Consider the following 22,962-nt stretch of genomic DNA (forward strand, 5'->3'; position numbering starts at 1 on the left):
AACGCAATACGGCCATTGTCTGGACATTTCAATATCTGTCAGTGGCCGGCATTCGGGCTTCGGCATTCGGCACTCGTCATTCGTCATTCGTCATTCGTCATTCGGCGACTTGTAGGAGACTCTTCGTCGAATGCGGATGTGGATGTGGACGAAGAATAGGAAGTGGATTCGAATGCGGATGCGGACGTGGACGAAGCCGTTGGAAACCCATCATTCATTCGGCTCATTTTGATCTGATCTAATCGCTGCTCGCTGTTCGCTGCTCGCTGCTCGCTGCTCGCTGCTCACTGCTCACTTCATCCTCCACTCTTCGCACGAGGTGAGCTTCTTCCCCCTTTTGTTTTCTTACCCCACCCCACTTTATTCTTATACATTTCATTTCATTCTTTGTACTTCACCCCATTCATAACCTCAAACTGTTATTGTTTCTTTCATTTATAAAACAGTCACAAATCCTGTGTATTTTTCCGATCTACAGATCGATTCGAATCTATCAAAAACTACTATTCAAATATCACGTTTATATTTTCGAGTATGCTCTCGAAGAATTTTCATATCCATTATGCATCAGGTCCACACATATAATATAAACGAGTCTGTTTAGCTTGTAGTTTTTATCTCGTAGAAATCTTAGAAATCTTTCGATGAACCGAGAGTATTACATTTTTTTTTTATTTATTTTGCATATATTATACATATGTGCGAATGTTTTAAAATGAGCATATGTTTTTGTTTCGTTTTCACTCTTACGGACGTGTGATACTTCCATACACGTATCTTATAGTTTTGCGTTTGGCCGTTAATTTGCTTTCGATCTAAAGAGAGAGAGAGAGAGAGATAGTAAAAGAGACTTGAAAGTTTTGTTTTGTTTTGTTTTACCGAGCCGCTTGTCCGTAGGTGATACATATGAAACTATTTTAATCTTCGGTGATTTATATTGTAATGGTTTAGCTAGAGTACACAAATGGCGAGTAGAGTTTTCCGCCGAGGTGGTAAAACCTCGTTTCAAGCGCACCACGAAAACTCTCCACGTTCTTCCACTGAGCCCAATTTGGAACTCATGGCTTCTATGACAAAGGAGCAACTCAAAATTGAATGCCGCAAAAGAGGCCAGAAAACTTCGGGCAACAAAACTGAATTGGTATAGTGATGTCTATTATGATTGTAATATTTTCATATGTAGTTCGTCTTGTGAACTTTGATTACGAATAGCTTTTTTTTGTTATTGATTGGTTTTATTACTTTTTTATTTTATTTTACCGTTTTCGATACACAATTTGTATTGTGTTTTGTTTTTGCGTACTTTGCTTTTCGGAATATGTCGGAGCTTCTTTTTTTATTATTATTTTTACTACACAAATAAAGACGTTCACTTACATTTTGAAATTATATGTTCGAGTGTGTTTTTTTCTGTTGTTGTATATTTGCACTATTTTTTATAACATCGTTGTTGTATTTTTTAAAATCACAAAGTTTTTTCGTTGAACATATGATTGAATGTATTTCTTCGAACGAGATCCAATCCATATGAGTAATATTTTGACTTTTGGAAGTCCTCGAATTGAAACCAACTTATTCAATTTATTAATAATGTTACCAAATGATAGAAACAATATATATGCATACTGCTGTTTACTATTAATCAATTTTATACTGTCAAAATGTACTCATTATATGATTTGGATCCCATATATAAACCACGGGTTTCAAACCATTGGTTTTTTGCCCCGTTAATGAATAAAGTAAGGGCAAGAAACATATTGAAACTTGAAAATTATATGATGCATTATCGTTGCAGGCATATTGTCGGAATTTAAAATGGTTGGGAACCTGTGCTTTAAGTAGAATTACATATGTTCTTTTATATTTTAGTTCAATCGAATCGGTGTTATTCTAATTTTTGTTTATAAGATCGACAAATTTAAAATGCTCAAGTCAGTGGCGTAACTACATATTTTATAGTGGGAGTATGTAATGTTTGCTGGAAGAGAATTATCTAATTCAATCTGTGAATACTGATTCGATGCACGATCTTTGATTACATAAAGCAATGGCTAATATTTACCATAAAAAACCACTTTGCGTTAAAAATGTAGTTATAAATAATACAATTGTATTATCTGTAAGGGTTTTGTTAAAATTCTTAGTTACGTCGCTGATAAAAAGTACTACCAAATGTTAATAAGTTTCTTGTTATTTATTTTCTGCACTATACATATTTATACATTCTTTTTTCATGTGCACGTAGTGTTAATAGTGTTTTCTAGATTAGAAGTATCAGATATTTTAAAATTACTGCTTTTTTTAATAATCGTTTATTCGCTTTTCTAATTTTTTTCTTATTAAATATTATGCTTTGTAACACAGCTTTATTTTCTTATCAGAACAAACATATGTTCTATGATAAAACCGGTCACAAAAAAACAGAACACGAAAATAACGTCCACCAAAATTTGCAGACTTAAAAAACTACGCATTTTGAAAAAGCGAAGAATTTTCTGAAAGCAATTTTTGTGTTCGGTTTTATCCAATCACCCACAAATAATACATTTTAAACTGTTGATCACATGTATTTTATTTTTGTTGATTCTTCAATGTATTTGTAATTATTTCAACTCACTGATAATAACTTTTCATTATATAACCTATTACTGAAATAAAAATATATAAATGAGAGCCTATAATGCAAATTTTATAAGATATAGTGTGAAAAATATAAAGTTATAGGCATTTAAACAATTAAAATCTGGCAAAACTAGAGGGTGGCGAAAAGTCAAACATATAAGGTTACTGACCGCTAAACGTCAAGATGTCCAAAATGCTTGCATTTTTAAACGTGTCTATTACGATTATTTTTCACCATCGAACTATCAGAATCGATTTAAATTTCTATCGTTTTCCAAATGCGCAAAATGGCAAAGTTTCAAAACGATCGGAATATTGTAGGGGTAGATACTGAAAAGTCTAGTAAGTAATACATAGTAATAAAAAATAAATAATATTATAATTGTGATGCATCGTATTTACGCGCGAATATAACTCTCTCGCTGGGAGAGTTACTGGCATACAGGGATACATTTGTTCGTCCTTCCAGGTGTGTTTGTTCCGTGGTGGGTATAAAAGGGAACAGAATGGCTAACCTGGGATGTCTTGTAGTAGTCGTAAAGTTCCTGATTATAATCCTCGTCTCGTCTATAGCTGCCGCGCAGCTGTTGTGAAGCTGGCTCTCGTGTCACCTGGTCGCTCTTCCAGCGGCTGATGTTCTATAGGAAGCTGCGTGGAGATACAGGTGACGAACTGTTGGAACTCAGGGGAGGGAGTGATGATACACTCAACCGTCCCGCGGTTCTTCAACAAGATGGCGGATCTCTGGGCCCGTCTTCTCTGGAGACGGCTCGTGAGAGATCGAGGGAGGGGGGTACGCCTGTACCCGGGGACGACCGAAATGCGAATGAACGAGAGTTGGGTCTCGTCTCCTTTCCCGCAGCAGGATGGCACTGAGTGTGGTCAATTAATTAACCAGAAATAAGGGTTAATGTTGCCCTGATGGGACGGCTGGGAGAACGTCACGTTACATAATTTAAATAAATATATAATGTTTCTCCTTTAAAGATGAATTTGTTTAACTTCACACTATCTTGTTAAGCTTACGAACGTTGTAATAACAATTGTGTAAATATTTTGATATAAATAGACAAGGGAAGGAAATTTCTTGTTTACTTAAAAAATTGTATGCACAATTGTATAAAAATATATATTTGCCGAATAAAATACCCCTAATGGACACGACGTGTAATAATGCGATGAATTTAAACACGAATTTATCTAAGTGTGTCAATGTTAATGTCACTCTCACTGTATATTGTATTGTAAACTACTAAACATTTAGATTGGGTATTTTCCGTGTTAGAACATATATCATGTTATATTATAATATTAAATATGTAATAGATTTGTTGCTTTCGAATATAATTTGTGTAAACGGGAATAACTTTCACTGGATGTGAGTTCTTTTGAATTTTTCCCCAATCTGTGTTGATTCACATTAACATTGCCGAGTGCAAACAATCACACCAAAGTCATCGTTATTAATTTTGCCAATGCAGTTCTCGAGCGCTAAGTCCAACGATCAGCAGGTCAATACGCATTTTTATCTGATTTATACAATTTGTATATCTCATACGGAAATTGTTATACGTTTTTATCATCGGAAAGCAGATGATCTTGTCGGTATGCGTATATTACATACATACTTTGACCCCCATGTTCATAATCATTTTTTATTAGTCACGTAAGTTGATTATTAAGCTGTTTATTAAATAATCGAGGGGTTCTTAAAAATTGAAATATTTTTAACTGTGGTCAATTTTATTTTCAATATTAGCATTTTCGTGTTTCATTTTTAGGCTGCCTAAAGTTATACAATTTAAAAAATATCAATAGTTTGAAGTTACATAAAATGGCTATTAACACTTTGAGTGCTGACGTCTTTTCTGTTGAAAGCCCGCCATGCTGAAAATTGCCAACTGGAATTATTTAGAAATAGAGAGCAGGTATAATAAAAATTGTAGCTAATCCAAACAAACCCTAGATAACTACCGCCGAGGATTTCGAGTTTTGTAAAGGTGTGTTTAGACTCTAATATATCTTGTAACAATATAAAATAGGTTGTGGCTATTTACAGGTACTATATCTGCAAATTATTGGCTATTTGCCGGTACTATATCTGCGACAGGCGCAAAACCTTCTGCGCATGCGCGCGATCTGCCACTGTCAGCGTGTTTACTGTTAAATTTTGTTTTAAACCTCTTAAAATTTAGTTCAAACTCGTAGAGTATAAAATATAATCCAAATTAGTTAATATTATTAATTGTTAGAAAATTATTACCATATACAACGTATAATACATACATACAAGTACAAGCCGCGAACTAGCTAAATGATAAAAAATCTATTTTAATAACGTGCGAAATTTATTTGCCTCATGTATAATGAACGATTGATTAAACAAGTCTAGCATATATTAAATGTAAGAAATTATAATCGGATTATAAGTTCACGCGCATGCGCAGAAGGCTTTGCGCCTTTCGCAAATATAGTACCTGCAAATAGCCACAACCTATAAAATTAAACAAAATAAGTCTATTAATGAATGTATTTTTCAAAAACTAGTTCCATCTTCTTCATTGTTAAAATGTAATGCTCGCAATCTAAATTCCAAGTCACGGTCTAAAATACTCAGCAGATTTCCATTCTGCTATGGTTATAAATTCAGAAATTCTGGTGTAAACCAGTCTTTATAAACATTGACACGGATTACACGACCCATGTTCAATGCATTTTTTTTTCAAAGCTACCTTAAAAGGCTTTGCAGGTAGTTTACTTTGTACAAGCTCAATATACAACGCCTGTAGGCGTTTTGCAGGCCCATGGACTTGTCAGCAAAACGCCGATTGGCGTTGGTCGGCATTCAAAGGGTTAAAAATAATACAAAATGTAAATTATTAAGAAATAGTAATATGAGAAAATAGAAAATTTTCATCTATTGTGAACTTTTCGCATGTACATATTGTAAAATGATAAAAAAAACTTGGGTATCTATTTATGAGTAAGTTTTAAATATAATAAATAAAATATCAAATTTTTAAGAGATTGAAATGTACTAATGTACTTGTTTGTATTTCAAAAAAGGATAAAAATTTAAAAGAAGGTAAATGTTTGAACAATAATAGTCTAACCACCTAGTCTAATAAAATAAAGTCTCGACATAGTATTAGACAGGAAAATAAAATTCAATATTTAACATTCATGCCCAAATATCGATTAAATAAATGTTCTCGTAGTCAAGCTGCGTATATATAGGTATGTACATATGTAATGTACGATAGTCTGTTTGCCTTCAATAACTTGTAAAAATGATGAACAAGGTAAGTTTTCAACCGCAGATGATGTTAATGATGATGATGATGAAATAATCGCCTGCCCCGTCTAGTTTTCACATCAGTGTAATCCATCTTGATTTTTACCGTTATCATTTCTACTAGTGTAACCGTTCTTACATACATACACATATGAGAATTAAACTTATCTGATACACTAAGTAGGATACGTAAGATACGTTCTTTCAATCATTCGTGTAATCATCTGCGCTCTACATATTCAAACGCATCAAATAACGAGAACATCATAATATATGTATCATAATTTATGCGATCGACTTAACTCTTCATATGTATTCTACGTACACACACACACATACGAGTATAATACATTGTATGGTCACGAGTTGCGATGGAAAGTTTTCATACGACATTATTTAGGTCGTTTATTTTATTAATTTTTCGAATTGACGATTGCTTTCCAAATTCCTAATATGCAATCTTGCGTTTTTGGTGTCTGCACCTTCAAATATTCATTATTATTTGTTCAAACATTTTGATCTTATAAAAACTTCTTTAATCAAGAACGATTCATCGAAAGACCGTACGTACGGGCATGATGCAACAAGCATTTTGTGAAAGTTCAAATATAATTCGCATCATTACTTCTCGAGTTTAAATGTCATTCATAATAGTCTGGCTACACCCCTGCTGTCCGTCTATTTGTTTATTTAATTTGCTTCCCCCTCCCCCCCACGTTACAGGTAGTTTTTCTTCTACTTTTACTATGCGAGGTCTTATGGTGCGTACTGACCAAGCCGACGAAGGCAAGCGAAGTGGATTCGGCTTTGGGACCAGTGGCGTACATAATATAGAAATACATTTTTTTTCGGTCGTAAGCAGAGAAATTATAATATTTCTCTGGTCGGTATCGTCGTAAGGCGAGGACCAGTGGCGTAGCCAGGATTTTGTCAAGGGGGGTTTTGACTGGAAAAAAGGCAAGATAATTTATATTTAATTAATATAAAATCACAACATATAAACACGAAGTAAATACATAATAAACATATGGTATGAACAGAATTCAAATAAAATAAAAATAATGAATACTTTAAAAAATTACGAAATTCACAGATCCAAATCTTCGCGTATTTATCTAATATTTTTTCTGAACTAAAATTTATATCCCTATGAATATCTAATAAAGCAAGTCCATTTAGTTGATTTTCCTTAAATATGTTTTTAGTCATCGTAGTGTGGAGAAGCTCCGTTCACTTGTGGCTGTTGTCACCGGAAGTGTTGCTAGAATTTTTAGAAGTATGTAAATATTGAAGGATTGCAATTGCAGCTAGTGCGTTTTTTGGTCGATTTTCACTAGTACTTATATATTGCCACCACATTTCCAACTCTCCAGTTAGAATGCAAGGCCCACAAAATATATCTTGGTTGTAAATTTCCCCCGAAGTCTTTATCTTACTTTTTAAAACACTTGATGGTTGAGAGCTTTTCCATCAGGAAGCAAACATTGGAAATTTTCAAGTATATGTTTACGTCCTAAAAATCTGTCATGGATTTGGGATAGAAAACTATCCAAAATGGTACAAACGATCAATTGCGACAGGAGTGGGATATTTTGCCGCTGAATGCACTCCGCCAAGGGGGGGGGTCCAGACCCCCTGGACCCCCCCCTCTTCGCTACGCCACTGGCGAGGACTACCTGTATATGATTGTTGATGATCTAATTTTAGCTCAATTTCTAACATTTATTTTAGTTGTGTATATTCTGTTTTAACTTTCGATATTTGATTTTAATACAACTATTATAGTGATAATTTTGATATTTAATTTAATTTTCGATATTTAATTTTTATTTTGATATATTGTACGCGTATTGTTCAAATGTTGTAAATGCATTGTTAAAGGTTTGCCGAACCTTTATTTACAACAATGGAACAATGAGCGGCCCCTTGGATATCCGGCCTCTAGTCATAAGTAGTAAATATCGCCAGAAGCCATTTTTTCAAAGAACAGTAGCCTTAGATGTTGACAGATTTTTTTCGGTCATAAGTGCGAACCATCGTAAGTCGATGGCTATATGATTGTTGATGATCTAATTTTAGCTCAATTTCGAAAATTTATTTAAATTGTGTATTTTATTTTAACTTTCAATATTTAATTTTAATTTAATAATTTAACAATAATTATAATTTTAATTTTGATATTTATTTTCAATTTTTTAATTTTTGTTTCGATATTTTGTACGCCAATGGTCCCAAGGAGCGTTGATTCACACAGTTTTCTTTCGTTGGTTTGGTCAGTACGCACCATTATACGTTCACTATACGGACTTAGAAGGATGAATTTTCTATATTTGCATGATATATGTACATATGTGAAGTAGTGACCCTACAGTTCTCACTTAGCGCCTGTTTGTCATGTGTAACTTACATATCTATTTAACCTCCCCCCCCCCCTCTTATAGCGTATCATGCAGTTTCTGTTGTACGATAATACATATGTATAAAAGTATATAGTAATTTTAGCGTTGAAAGAAGTTTTGCAGATACGAATAGCAATAGCACTTTGTAATTATTATACGTTGGCCGACTGCCCAAATTATTTAAATGTCAAATTCTTTGTCGATGCTACGTATCACTTGCAAATATGATTTTAACAATAATTGCGATGTTTATCGCGATCGCCAATTTCTTCGTAGTGTCTGACAATTCAGTTATTTTGAACCTTTTCGCAGAAGAGTCCGGCATACTCAAGGGTGACTCACTATATCGAATGAAATTCTAGCGGTTTTACAACTTCGTCGGATAATAAGAGGGTAAAAATAAGACATGGGAGCGTCACGCGTACTAATATAATAGGTTCTCTTCTCCCCTCCACCATCAAAAAATATTTTTGTGTTGTAGTTGACCGGGATTACTTTTCAAAAGCCATCCGTTGAATTTCAACGGGCGGATATGCTGATATATTATTAGAAAATGTTTATTACGCGTAAAGTGACGGAAAGAGCAGCAGATTAACTTTTTGAAATGTAAACACTTCTTAACGTAACTGTAACTGTTGACTGTAACGAAATCATACAGGAAGTCGTCACTGTTACGAAAAACTCACCGAAGACAGGAATGCCGCGGAGAGAGGGAACTTATGTATGACCAGACTTAGGTGGCCAGGATGCTTAAAACCAAAAAAGGCCAAAAGTTATTATCAACCTCTTTTTGTTTTCTTGTTTTGTAAGACAATAGTGAACCATTTTTTGTGGGCTAAATCACACACCGTCCCAAAATCACCCCTGGAGTGTTTTCGGTAAAATTGTATCCTTGCTTGGCAGTGATCGATAACGGTGTATCCCATATTTGAAGAAATGTAGGAGACCGCCCACAGCTGGGAGCCAAGCACACGACGTTCCGTTCTTCCCTGTGTTATTTCGCTCTTATCGTTGTGTTATCCTCCTTTCCCCTTCTTTGTCTCAACTCAGTTTACAATTCAATCGTACGTAACTCACACATCCGCTTATTTATCTTTTTTAATATTGTTGCGTAGGGGTGGGTGGAGGATCCAAGTAAAAGGCCATGGTCGTTTCACAGCATTTATTGATGATTCAGGAGTTACACGCACTGTCACCGCTCAGTCTAGAATTAATTATATCGCCTACGTACCGCCTTATAAAGGGTAGATCTATCAGGACGCCTAATCTGTTTACCTGTTGTATAGTCACGTATTCGGATATGTATTTCCAAGACAATGGGTCTTCCCGTACCGATTCTGAGAAATAACTAATAACGGTCATTGTTTAGCCTAAATGCACTTAGAGTCCAGATATAATCTTTGGAAGTAAGTGCATGCATTAAGTTAACCGATAACAGATATCCGTTGGTCTAAGTACAATTCGCTCAATCCACGGCGTACGTAACAATATATTGCTATAAGTTAGTTGTGAGCAGGAGTAGGGCTTCCAAGTCGGTTTAAACCGAAATCGAAAAACCGGCTTTTTTGGCTCGATCAACCGAACGCGGTGTCGCTCCTACGCCCTCGTGCCCAGAGCAAGTACGCTGACCATTACACCACGGTCTCGATTGAAAAAATGCTCTAAATAACGTTAATATTCAATCGTATATAATCGGTGTGTAGTCGAAGTCTATCTTCGGCAGCCGTCGGCCAATTTCTATTTTCATTTCGTATTTAATTTCGATTTGATTTGATGTTTATCAATTTAATGGCCGAAAGGGCGCGAGGGGGTGTTTCAGTTCCGGATCCCGATTATTTTTTCATTTCCGGTTTTGGATTCCTTTTTGTTGCGGATACGGACTGCATTTTCAGTTCTGGATACCGATTCCTGTTTCAGTTCCGATTCCCGATTTCTATATTATTATACGTTTTATTTATTTACCATACGTTTTATCATGTATAAATTTGTTTCCGAAACCACCAGTTGAAATTTCAACGGGCATAAAACTAATATGTATACATATAAAGCCCGGACCGTTCATTGTTCAAATGTTGTAAATGCATTGTTAAAGGTTTGCCGAACCTTTTTTACAAAGCATTTACAAACAATTGAACAAGGAACGGCGCGCTTTGGGTCCGTACTCTAGTAATAATGATCTTATGAAAGTTCATAATGTTTATAACTCAATTTAATTTATAAGCAATTATTTTTTTGCATAATATAATATGTATATAGGAATGATTTTTAAACGAGCCGTATGTGTGGTTGGCCAAACTGCTAGGGATAAAGTGTGTGTGGTATGCATGGGAGATACAAGTGTGTGTGATATGCGTTGGAGAACAAGCCGGACGACATGGTTATAATAAATAGATCTGACTGAATCTGCGCTTTTTACTTGGAATCCTTCACATCCGGATCCTATATGTATATTATATTATGCAAAAAAATAACTCTAACCCGGTGAAAGCCGGTCAATCGGTTTTTTATTTGTAAAAAACCCGAAAACCTGATTTTTGTTTCGGGTGGTTTTTTGGAACCCCTAGAGCAGAAGTAACGTCGAGGACCAATGTATGTAGAAGATACTCTGCTACAGTGTTAGAGGGTTTTTGAAATAAAAATTGAAGTGGTTTAAAAATTTCGATTTGAGAGTGTCTCGTGCCACAGGTCCCCTACCGCTGGCGTGTGTGTGTGCAGACGATAAAGTTCACCGGCCGCCGGTTTTCAACTCCTGACCGGTCGACGACCGGAGCAAAGAAAAGAAGAATAAAATAAACATAAAAAATGGGCGCGCATCTTCTGCCGCCCGGCGCAGAAGATGCTATTTTCTTTTTCGTTTCGATTTGTTTGTTCGAATTGAATTATTCGGCCGACAGTTATTTTGGCCGACGACCTTGTCCGTTATCGCACTCGAATTGCCCCAGACTCTTCCCCACCCACAATTTAATGCGTGAAACCATCACTTTCCCTCACTACGTGCATATCCATATCCATATCCATGTCCATGTCCATGTCCATTTCCATTTCCAACTGTCGGATCGCACGTGGCTCAGTCGCACCGTGGCTCGCTCCGACGCAGCTCGTCCCGCCATTTTTCAAACGTAATTCTCTACCCGCCATATTTATATATACTTAACCTCTTTAAACGAAGGCTACTCTCGCCCATCGTTGTTTACTTTTCGCTCTCGAGTACTACACACTTATCACCTATCACTTATCAACGTCACTCGACTGCTGCTACTTCATTACTTCATAATCTTCCAATGAACTCTTGCGTTGCTTCCGCTTTTTACTCTATCTACATATGAACGTAGTGACAATAGATGAAGTTTTGTCAACATTTTGACCGATTCGAACTCAGAATCGATCACTGATCACGTTTTAATGATCTAGATGTGTAAAAATGTGTGTATGTGTATCTAGGGGATTTTTTGTACACCGTTAGTCCTATCGAACTGAAACTTAGTATTGGTTACTGAAATTTTTACCGACATGGCGTAATTTTTAAGTTGATTTTACTAGTTGTTAATATAATAATACATAGTAAGAGTTTCGTGACCGGTTGAAACTTTCACTCTCGCTTTCTTTCTCGTCTGCGCCTTTCCAAAACTCTCGATTCGATTCGAATTTTTGCACTTCAATATTACATTTATCATCGTACGGTTTCATTAAATACGCACTGAATGACGTTGCGATTTGTTCGATAAAATGCTGATATTCACAATCTGTCGAATGTTTGTTTCGTTGACGTAAAATGTTTGTTCGATGTCCGATATATTGTATAGTTTTCAACGATATTGAGCAACTCCGTGTATGTATTTTGATCTACATAACTCGTTCATTAGTGGCAGGATGTGACAGAGCGTGACATCTTTCAGGACTGGACTGACGAATCGTTCATTTTTTATTCAAAATATTTCAATTTGAAAAATTAATCTTACAAGTATATTATATATTATTAAACGAGCTAATTTAGTATACATAATTGTATATATGTATTTAAATATGTTTGTATATTTTTTTTTCGCAAAACTTAACTAACGATTTTGCTGAAGTTTTTCATCTCCCATTCATAAAAATGAATCTAAAAATTCCAATGAATTGGGTCTCGACTTTGGGAAAACTTGTTTAGGGAATGAAATAACACAACAAAAAATTTTTACTAACCTAACATGAATGAAATAAATCAGCATTAAAAAGTGAATAAATGATACAGCCCTGTTGATATTATACTAATATTGTTTTTCTTCAGATCTAATAGTAACATACTTTGTCAACAATTATTTTTGACATAAAGTATGTCCATTAAGGCCGGCTCTCATTATTGTACTGACGTTCTATGTATGTATGTACTAAATACATACATAGAACGTCTAATTGAGACGTTGCACTCTGTTTTCAAACAACTGTCTGCATCAAAGGTCCTTAACCTTTTTCGTAGATTCAATAAACGGTTACGGACCCCATATTAAAACATGATCTTAGGGGGTCAAGGGGTATTTGTATGTTATCCGAGGGTGTTAACCTTTTTTTGTGGAATTCTATTGCGTGTTATATTATAGTTTTATGTTACATATTCATTAGCAATTTGCTACTAAATACTGTTGCGTAGGGGTGGGTGGAGGATCCAAGTAAAAGGCCAACAGTCGTTTCACAGCATTTATTGATGATTAAGGAGATACACGCACTGGCAGTGCTCAGTCCAGAATGACATGATATCGCCTAAGTATCGCCTTATAAGGGATAGATCTCTCAGGACATCTTCGACGTCTAATTTGTTTACCTATTATTATGGTCACGTACGGATATGTCTTCCCACGGTACAGGTCAATTCTGAGAAAGGCCCAATACCAGCCAACTCGGTCGCCATTGTTTTGCTTACATGCACTTAGCCTGTCGCTAATCCTTAAAAACCACTTACACCGGTCACACGGTCTCTCAGGACGCTATCCGGGCTAATCCGATCGCAATTACTCGGCGGCTCATTTTAGTATACGTAACATTACCTTTAATTTTTTTTTTATAAAAGTTTTAAAATAATTTAATTAAATAAAAAAAAAAAAAATTTAAAAGTAAAATGAAATTTCTTTTTGACCGCCTTTGAAAATTAGGACTTCTCGAAACTGCGCCACTATTCAGTGCAATTTAGAGCATTTTTCCGGGAACCGTATTAAATATACATACATATATTGCACATTTGCAACGACGGCTTCGTAACTCAATTAATGATTTTTCAAAAGACTCCTAAATATTTTTCAGGTAGTGATTTTGCATTATCGTATTAATGTAATTTAAAGAATTGAAGACTCGGAAAAACAATAATAACTTGATGGATAATTACAGTTTCTCCCAAAACTATTTACAAAAGCCCTTTGCCAAAATTTGATCTGTGACACTGTCTTAACTGCGCTATATGTATGCAAAACATTTCAGCTTGTTTTTATAATGATAATGTGATACGTAGATGCTTGTTGTTTATTATTTCGTCTTAAGAACCAACATATATGTAAATATACCCGACGTCGCCCAAGCCAAAATTATTTGATAATGCGTTTTATTTTTTATAATTTATATTTTTTAGGCATAATAACATACATATGTAGCATAAGTATCAGAATCATACCTGCAAGAGCTGAACTGAGCACATATTTTATATTATTCATAAAATTTTCATATATATGTAACTTCACAAAACAGCCCGATTCATGTTTCATCCACAAACAAGTACATATGATGTATCATTTAATGCAGAGCATCGCAACCTGGTGACCGCGGAACTTGTTGTAGAGTAAGCATCATTTTGATCTAACGCGTGTGAGGGAGAAAACCGATGTTAGTTAACGTTTTATCACGTTGTGTATGTAGGGACTAGCTAGCGACTGTCGATAAAGTACATATTTATGTACGTAGCTGACAAATATTGTTCCGCGAATATCAGAAGGTTGTTTGGCTCTGATTTAATGTTTACAATAAATATGCATGTACATTAAACGGATTATTGCGCAAATTTGCGATCGTTGCCATAAAAATCGCGAATACGGAATATGTGGCACTTGAATTTTCGTTAGTACAATATTTCGCGTGGATAGCTTTCAATTGATGGAGTTTTTGGGTGCCAGATGTTTCTTGATCGAGATTTTAGTGACGCTTTTTGCTGATTAATCACATATTTTCAGTTATAATTCGGGGTTTTTCACAAAAAGGGATTAGCGACTATTTTTAATTAATTTATTCTGAGCCCAATTCGGATCTCTTTCAATGGGTATAGTGCTGTTAGTGCTCTAATCCCTATCCGATGTCTAGTTATCTTGTATTTTGTTCAACATACATAATTAATCGTTGTAAAGTTAGTGTATTATTTTAAAAGAGGGACAACTTTGGCTAATTGCTTTAGCGCCCTCATTCTATTTACGAAGCGTTGGGGAAATTTAGAGCGGACGATAAAAAAAAAATAGATTTATAGACTCGGAATATTTTGACGTCGGTAATAAATTTACTTTCACTGGACTCGACTTTTGAATGAAAACGTCAACTTTTTGTCCAACTCGTATTTCCCTTCTCTGTTCAACGCATATCTTTAGAGGAAATCTTCAGATTTGGGCACCCCTACGGCCCCACCCCATTAATTGCGTTCGTTACGTATCGATTGTAATGTTGTACATATATACATATGTAATAGAGTCAAGAAAAAAAATAAATGCACACATTTACATATCGTATATATTTCCTTTTTTCCTGTCCAATCAGAAAAGCATACGTGTCGAATGAGCTAGTGCGCAAACCCGCCATGCTAATCGACTGACGTGTTTTTCCATTAATTTCCATAGACGTACATAGGTAATGCTAGGTACATTTGTACATATGTATCGTAGATAGTTTTGAAATTCGACCGTTGCCGCTCTTTGGCCGTAACAGCTGGCTAGAATAACCCCTGCTCAAATCCACTCCCTCCGACTTCTTATATTCTTGTCTTCGCAAAGCAGAGGAACGTATGTTAAATTAAAATACACACACGCACACACTGAGCTCGGTCAATCGGTCAAGGTTTCTTCGACGACGACTCATTATTACGTTTACACTCGTCGTGATTGTGAATCAGCTGTTTGTGACGATTTGCTATCAATCGAATGGTGACCAGTCGTCCAAAAAGTTCCTGGAAATTTAAGCCAAGCGCTTTGTTTTTCAACAAGTACATTTATTTATTTATGTTCTTATCAATTCAAATGTAAATATAATTAGACCATTTATGAGTTTTCACTCATGGTATAATTCAGCGTTTCTCAACCTTTTTGGACGGTTGGTCCCCTTTTTCTGTGCCTCCCCATATTTTCTCGAAAAAAAAAATACATATTAACCATTTGCCCGCGTCACCAAATTTAGCGAACATGCCCTGTACGCGGCTGCTTTTTTGCGGATTTTGTTATCGCGTTTTCGACTATAAATATAGGTTGTAATATTTTTTTAAATTTTACAACCTATATTTATTTATTTTTTTACTACTGCCATCTAATGAATTTGGTAAAGTATACATTTAGTAATATTTTCAACCAAGTTATAAAATTTTAACACAATAGACGGCTCTTATACAGGTTGGAACTTCCAGGACATCTATGCGTGTCTCGCGCGCTGAGGGCATGTTCGCTAGGACATGTATAGTAGTCGTACGCGGTGGAAAGGTTAAAAATTTTATTAGTGACACACGGAGATTGCCTCTTTTTATTTTTTACTAACCACTTTTACGTTTCACTTACGATTATACATCAAGACGGTTACGAACTTTTGAGAGGAGATGCATAACACGACTAAATACAGATTCGACGAGATATGTAGATGTAGGAAATGCAGTGAAGTATAAACTTGCAATATGGAAATATATTCGCTATTTCAGTGCTGATCCAATAATTATCTTTATTTAATTAAATCTTACTTGTGCACTCATATTAATTTGCAGATCTATCAGACTTTCTTGAAATTCGATAACATTGCCTTCTCATTAAATGGATCAATCACCCAATCGGGAATATTTAGATTTATAATATCATTAAATCTAACTTGCATATCCTCATGAAGCTGCTTCAAATTTTCAATATATACATATGTAAAGACCATCATCTTGTATTCCATTAGAAATAGTTTCCAAGGATGAAAACTGTGTCAACTCACGTCGTCCAAATTCGCTATAAATCCTCAATATTTGCCAACCGTTGAAGCAGCCCCATCGGATGCACAAGCTAGTATATTTTTCGAAAATCAAAGGTATACTCAGTTCGATGAAATTTAAGTTAGGCATTTAAGAGGGCTGGACAGCAGCGCCTTGTCCATACAAACGTACTATACTTCTCCCTTCCTCAATTATGGCACTAGAGAAATTATTTTTTAATATGCTATGGATATCCACCATTGGGGTGCATCTATCGTTTTATTTTTTTGATCAATTATTTTTTATAGGAGCTAGGAGCCGCCAAACATCTATTAAATCGCCTCTTTTTTACACCCACGAAACGAGTCCAGCGTGCTTATTTAACGGTCGATTTTTAAAAAATACGCCGATAGATGCACAGAAAGTATCTTTCTCATATCGATGATGAATTTTTTTTAAAAATTGGTCCACTTTTGGAGGAGAAAATAGGAGAATACGAAACCTCGATTTTATCAATTTAAAATACGTTTTATCTGGTCGAAGCGCAACTGTCGCATTCACTCAATATATATATTGATATATATTGTCGCATTCACTCAATATATATATCGAAGAAAGGAACGGTAACAAAATTAATGTTTCGGGTGTACAGCCCTCTTAAGCTCTTCTTTTGATACTATTCGAATATAAATTTATTATAATTTTATTCTGACTGTGCCTCCCCTAGAGCTCGTTATGCCTCCCCAAAAGTAGAATTTTAGTTTGTGCCTCCCTTGAGAGGGTCTGGACTTCCCAAGGGGGCTATGTGGGCCAGGTTGAGAAACGCTGGTATAATTCATCATATTTCGGGATTAAAAATTCCAATGAAATGGTTTTGTCTAAGTAACTAACGTTGACAAATCAAATTTAACTTGAAACTGGTCTTACTTACTGATATTATTTTATAAAATAAGTGACTTGTTGCCAAATCATTCCCCCGATTATTACAATCCTCCCCCATTCCAACCGATGGACGAAAAAAGTCGAGCGATAAGACTTTCTTCGCACACGTCCCTAATGAGTGTACAATTTGTTTATATCTAATGGAAAAGTCTTTGAATTTATTTCAATCTTTGTTCTGTTACTATTTTAACTCGTCACTCTATTCGGGGCGAGCAATCTTAAGTGCACTCACAATATTAATCATCTTGTTCTTGTTACGTTTCACAACCCATTTATTCGGTCGGTGCTCATCTCTTTGTCGTCTAAAAATAATACTGTGCCCGCTCAAATTTCTAAAAAAATAGGTATAGAAAAATAATTTAGTATTTAGGGCACTTGAAAATATACTCGAGACATCAGACTGTATTACTGTAAAGTGGTATACAATATATGTATGTAATTTTACTTAATTAGTGTTCAAGGTAACGTTATTCTTAATTGAATGTATGTATACCACACGATAAACCCCACTCATGCACCGATCGAAAGTTCCAACTGATATCAAATTGTTTATACATGTGACTTTTCTTTGGGCAGCTATCGCGTCTGGGCTATTACAAACTGCTGGCAGCCAGCGAAGTCGTAGAACGTAATCAGAACTTTCATCAGCAGGTATCGGCCATGCCTGCCACTCAACGGAGTAACGGAGATGTCCACACATCTAGCAAAACATCCCAAAGGTTTCCACTCATTTTCTTTGACTTAATATATATAAAGCTAAATATGCATTTATTAATTGAAGTTTTTATCGTTTACAGAGAATGGTCAGGACCCGGACGAGGTTCGCGTGGTTCGGAAAACATAGACGCTTCACACATAGTACTATGGCGACATCCTTTGATGACTATTGAATATTTTTTTCGAGAAATAGGCTCGCTTTTAATGCAAGCAATTAATAAGTGAGTCAATTGTAATTATTGCGCTCGACGGAAGAGTTGTGGCATAGCATAGCATATTTGACAAGGCGTTGAACTGTTGAAAGTTCATCTGTCTTATCTGAAAAGTTTTTTTATTTTATTTATTTTTGTTATAGAGTACCTGCCTACAAAGGGCTGGTGTTATCGACTATTGCACTAGCAGTATTGACCGTTGTTCTATATCAAGTCAAAGGTCCTCACCAATCATTTATGCAGGTAATAAAGCTATGTTTGTATGATATTAATATGAAAATGTTTTACTATTACAATTTTCGCTATTGGATGAAAACCTCTTCATTCCTGATTATCTTTATCGGCACAACAGCTTTTCCGACCCTCGCCCACTTTCTCGTTTTCCTATTAGAGACCGATCTAACACTTTCTTTGCCCATTGATTATAAATTTGGTCGTCTACATGCCACTTTAACCTTTCAACTCGCTCGACTAAATCGTATTACATATGTTTCTAATTTCCATAACAGGTGTCCATCTAAAAATTTCTCCAATTTATTATACCTCTATGTATTAGTTATAACATCCTCGATTTAACTGTAAATTGAGAAAAATACTTTGGATCTTAAAAATAATATTTGTACATTAAAAATTTGCATTATTTTCGGTGCATTAAACAATCTCGTATTGTGCATCGAATAAAATATTTTGGCATTATAAAGTGACCATTAAAAAATATGAAACGATCATTCGAAAAAATAGATTTTACATTTAGCATTAGAATGGATACAAAAAGTGACAACGTTGTAGTCTACTGCTATCGACAATTGTCAACTGTCAAAAGTGTTTACTTTTGTTTCTCACTAGTGAAATGCAATCTTAAATAAATAAAACCAACCCTAACTAAACCTAACCTAACCAAACCATAACTAAATAACACCTAACCAAACGTTGGTACGTATTTTGGTATCCGCGACATTGCCAATAAAGTTCATCTGTTATTTTAATGCACATGTATCCACTTTTTAAGTAGCAAATATTATTTTCAATGATCAAAGCAAACTTTGCAATCTGTATCCATCATTTAGAAATGCACACAATTTTTTTGTAATGCACATTTATTTTATAAAATGGACGTTGAAATTATTCCCCTTTTTTATGGTTTCAGGTCGGTTTGACGACTAGTCTTTGGTGGGGATGGTGGATCATGTTAGGTATTTTATCATCGGTGGGTTTCGGCTCAGGATTACACACGTTTATTTTATATCTGGGACCCCACATAGCACAGGTCACTTTAGCTGCGTACGAATGCGGTGGACTTAACTTTCCTAGTCCGCCGTATCCCAATGAGTATGTATCATATGAAAGTACAATATCAAATCTACTTCCGAATTGTATTAATATTCAATTTGTTTTAGGATTATTTGTCCGTCGGAATTGGATCCGAAATGGCAGACATCAATTTGGAATATAATGTCTAAAGTGAGTTCAACAAACGATACTAGCATATTTCAAGTGGACCTTATTCATAAATTCACTCTACCATTAATATTTTTATTATGATGAACGATTCTTTATTATGATTATTTTGTAGGTTCGAGTTGAGGCTATGTTGTGGGGCTTAGGTACGGCTTTGGGTGAACTTCCTCCGTATTTTATGGCGAGAGCTGCACGTCTGGCTCACAAGCCTCCACCAGCGTCTGTAGTGCATAGTAAAACTCCAGCCAATATCCTCGAGAAGTATGCAAAACATCTACATATATTATTTCGTGTGTGTGTTTTATGATTATTAGACCACATATTGACCGAATTTTTATTTCAGATCTAAAATTTTCGTGCAACGACTGGTCGAAAAAGTAGGATTTTTAGGTATTTTGGCTTGTGCTTCAATTCCAAATCCATTATTCGATTTGGCTGGATTGACTTGTGGCCATTTCCTGGTGCCGTTTTGGACATTTTTCGGAGCTACCCTCATCGGAAAAGCCGTCATTAAAATGCACTTGCAGAAAATGTTTGTAATAGTGGCGTTCAACGAAAGTTTAATAAGGTTAATTTTAATTGAATTGAATTGTTTGCACTTGCTTTTGTGCATTTGTAAAAGTTTTATTTTTAACTTTCAGTCAGATCCTATCTTGGTTGCACGTTTTGCCCGGCGGTATAGGAGCTAAATTTGAAGAGCCGATTCTAGGAATTCTCCGAGGGCAACGAGCCGGTCTTCATCGAAGCGGGTCGTCGACTCCTCCACCAGCCTCGTGGTTATCGACGCTGTTCGACAAGTTCGTCCTAGCGATGATCGGATATTTCGTTCTCTCCATTGTCAATTCTCTCGCGCAAAGTTACTACAGACGCGCCCACAAAATGCGCAAATCAAAAAAGCAAAGAGATTAACAGTGAACTATGGAAAAGTTAGTTAAATTTTTTGTGTACGTTTTGTGATGCTGTTACGTGTTATCACTTATCCAAAATAAAACAAAAATTTTCGTTCTCACAGTGAAATTGTCGACGATCGTATCGTCGGTAAAACATCGATTCAACAATAGTGAATAGTTTAGTATTTATATTCTTGTCACAAACAATGTCTGGAAGATTTTTTCACTCTCGATCTCCAAAATTTATACATTTATAAAGACGATGCCGCCGGTGTGTCTCAATAATGCAATATTTGCTCACCGGGAAGAGTGGAAATGAGTATTTATTAAGCTAATGTTTCAAATTTGTGCATAAAAATATCGTATGAAGTCTATAGGCAATAAATTAGACAAAATATTCAAAATAGTGCACTTTTCTGAATTTAGATACGTTCGTTTCAGTATTACATACATACATACATACACATGAAATATTCTTCTGAATACTTTTTCAAGAGAAGTGCAGCTATATTAGTGTAATTACAAAATAATTCTTCATATTATATTTTGGTTCTGTTCCATTTCTAATACTCGAGCAGTATTACGTTTGTATTTTCAAATGAATGCAAATAATAAAAACGTTTTGAAGTACATTTTGAGTGTATCGTGTGGATAAAAGACTTATTTATATTGAAAAAGAAAAAAGTTTCTTTACAAATTTGTACATACATTATATAGCTATGCTAAAGCGCTAAATGATTTATAATATTTATATTTTTGTTTCATTTTTATATATGCGTTGCATTTTTAATTTCAAAATAACATCGATAATGTAAAACGGTACATACATATGTATCATACATGTAATATTTTAGAAAGATAAAATGTACCGCACCGCACTGCACATTCAATGTGAACGGTATTATTATCGTTGTATGTATATATAACATGACGAATGTTGAACGAAATGATCGCAGCATTTGCCATTGTCACGTCACGTCACGTCACGATCGTGCACTCGAAACGGTGGAATGTAAAATTTGTAATTTTTGATATATATGTATGTTTAAAAATTTATATTGTTATGATTTTCACCAGTCGTAGACAATAATGAACGTCGAACGCAAACATTCCTCATTATGAAGTCCCTAAAGAGAGCTCGTTCGAGAGCAATCTTAGTATGTAAGTAGTCGCAGGGAGCGAAACTAGACGAATCGTCGATGCAAATTGTGTACATATAAGATTAATAAGTGTACAATCACTAGTCAATATATCAAATCGCGTATGCTTTTTTTTTGATGTCCAAAAAGTAATAACGACAAGCAATCGAGCCTTTCAACTTTTATATAATGAATTTTATGCTATTTTATATAATTTCCATACGAGGTAATAAATTCCCACATGCATTTTCCACGTGTATTATTTATCATATACTAAAACATTCCACGTGTTTTTCAGGTAACAAAAATCAAAACGAAATTTTAACTTCACACGTCACACAAAAAAAGGTATCCAATTAATTCTCAATTTTTTTTAATGATTTCATTCTTCCTGTGAAATATATTATGCTGTATTGTCAAAGATCTGAATTCATAGTTTATATGATTATACGGCCGCCAGTGAGAATCCTGCTAAAATGGCGTTCGTATCGATCATTACCACGGTTGTTGCATCTCAATCGACGACGATTTGGAGATTTTAGATAAAGATATAATATATATTATCATCATCGTCTACAGCCGCTCATCATTCACTGCTGAATGAGGGCTTCTCCAACACGCTTCCACTCGTTCTATTTTGCGCAACTCTCATCATCTCATTCCAAACATTTTCCTTATTTCGACTCCACTATCTTCCCTGTGGTCTTCCTTTTACCCTTTTGCATTCTCTCTGGTAACATTATTCTACTTCTTTCGTCCATTCTTCTAGCCATGTGGCCCACCCATTGCCATTTTAATCTCTTCACTCCATCCACTATGTACTCTTGTCATACTTCTCACCCACGTATTCCGTTTCCTATCTTTCCTCGTTATGCCAATCATACACCGTTCCATACTTCTTTGAGTGCATTGGACTTTATGTAGCATTTTTGGATCCATACGTCATCACTGGTAAAACACATTGATCAAAAATCTTTTACTTCAACATTCATTCGTCTAAATGCAATCCATCCTAGTTTCATACATCTCTATTTCTTCTTATTTACTACCAGACATGTCAATTATTTGACCTAAATATAAATAATTATTTACTACTTCTACTATTTTATCATTTAATGAAATGCTAT

At 35.1% G+C, this 22,962-nt stretch overlaps 1 protein-coding gene across 3 annotated transcripts; it reads left to right on the forward strand.

The window, feature by feature from the left end:
• Tango5 (Transport and Golgi organization 5) lies at nucleotides 1-22,927 on the forward strand. Of its 3 annotated transcripts, none has more exons than XM_077439497.1 (9): nucleotides 1-319; nucleotides 17,996-18,138; nucleotides 18,217-18,357; nucleotides 18,492-18,591; nucleotides 19,496-19,677; nucleotides 19,746-19,809; nucleotides 19,922-20,067; nucleotides 20,150-20,374; nucleotides 20,448-22,927. In XM_077439497.1, the coding sequence occupies exons 2-9, from the start codon at nucleotides 18,080-18,082 to the stop codon at nucleotides 20,713-20,715; spliced, it is 1,185 nt and encodes a 394-aa protein (XP_077295623.1). In that variant the 5' UTR covers nucleotides 1-319; nucleotides 17,996-18,079; the 3' UTR covers nucleotides 20,716-22,927. The 3 variants fall into 3 exon arrangements, with proteins under 3 accessions (XP_077295623.1, XP_077295622.1, XP_077295624.1); XM_077439496.1 differs by lacking the exon at nucleotides 1-319 and adding an exon at nucleotides 958-1,141 and having other exon boundaries at nucleotides 20,448-22,135; XM_077439498.1 differs by lacking the exon at nucleotides 1-319 and adding an exon at nucleotides 11,314-11,438 and having other exon boundaries at nucleotides 20,448-22,135.
• The last annotated feature ends 35 nt before the right edge of the window (nucleotides 22,928-22,962 follow it).

The sequence above is a fragment of the Arctopsyche grandis genome, chromosome 10 (assembly GCF_051622035.1).
Source record: "Arctopsyche grandis isolate Sample6627 chromosome 10, ASM5162203v2, whole genome shotgun sequence".
In the NCBI taxonomy this organism is placed as follows: Eukaryota; Metazoa; Arthropoda; class Insecta; order Trichoptera; family Hydropsychidae; genus Arctopsyche; species Arctopsyche grandis.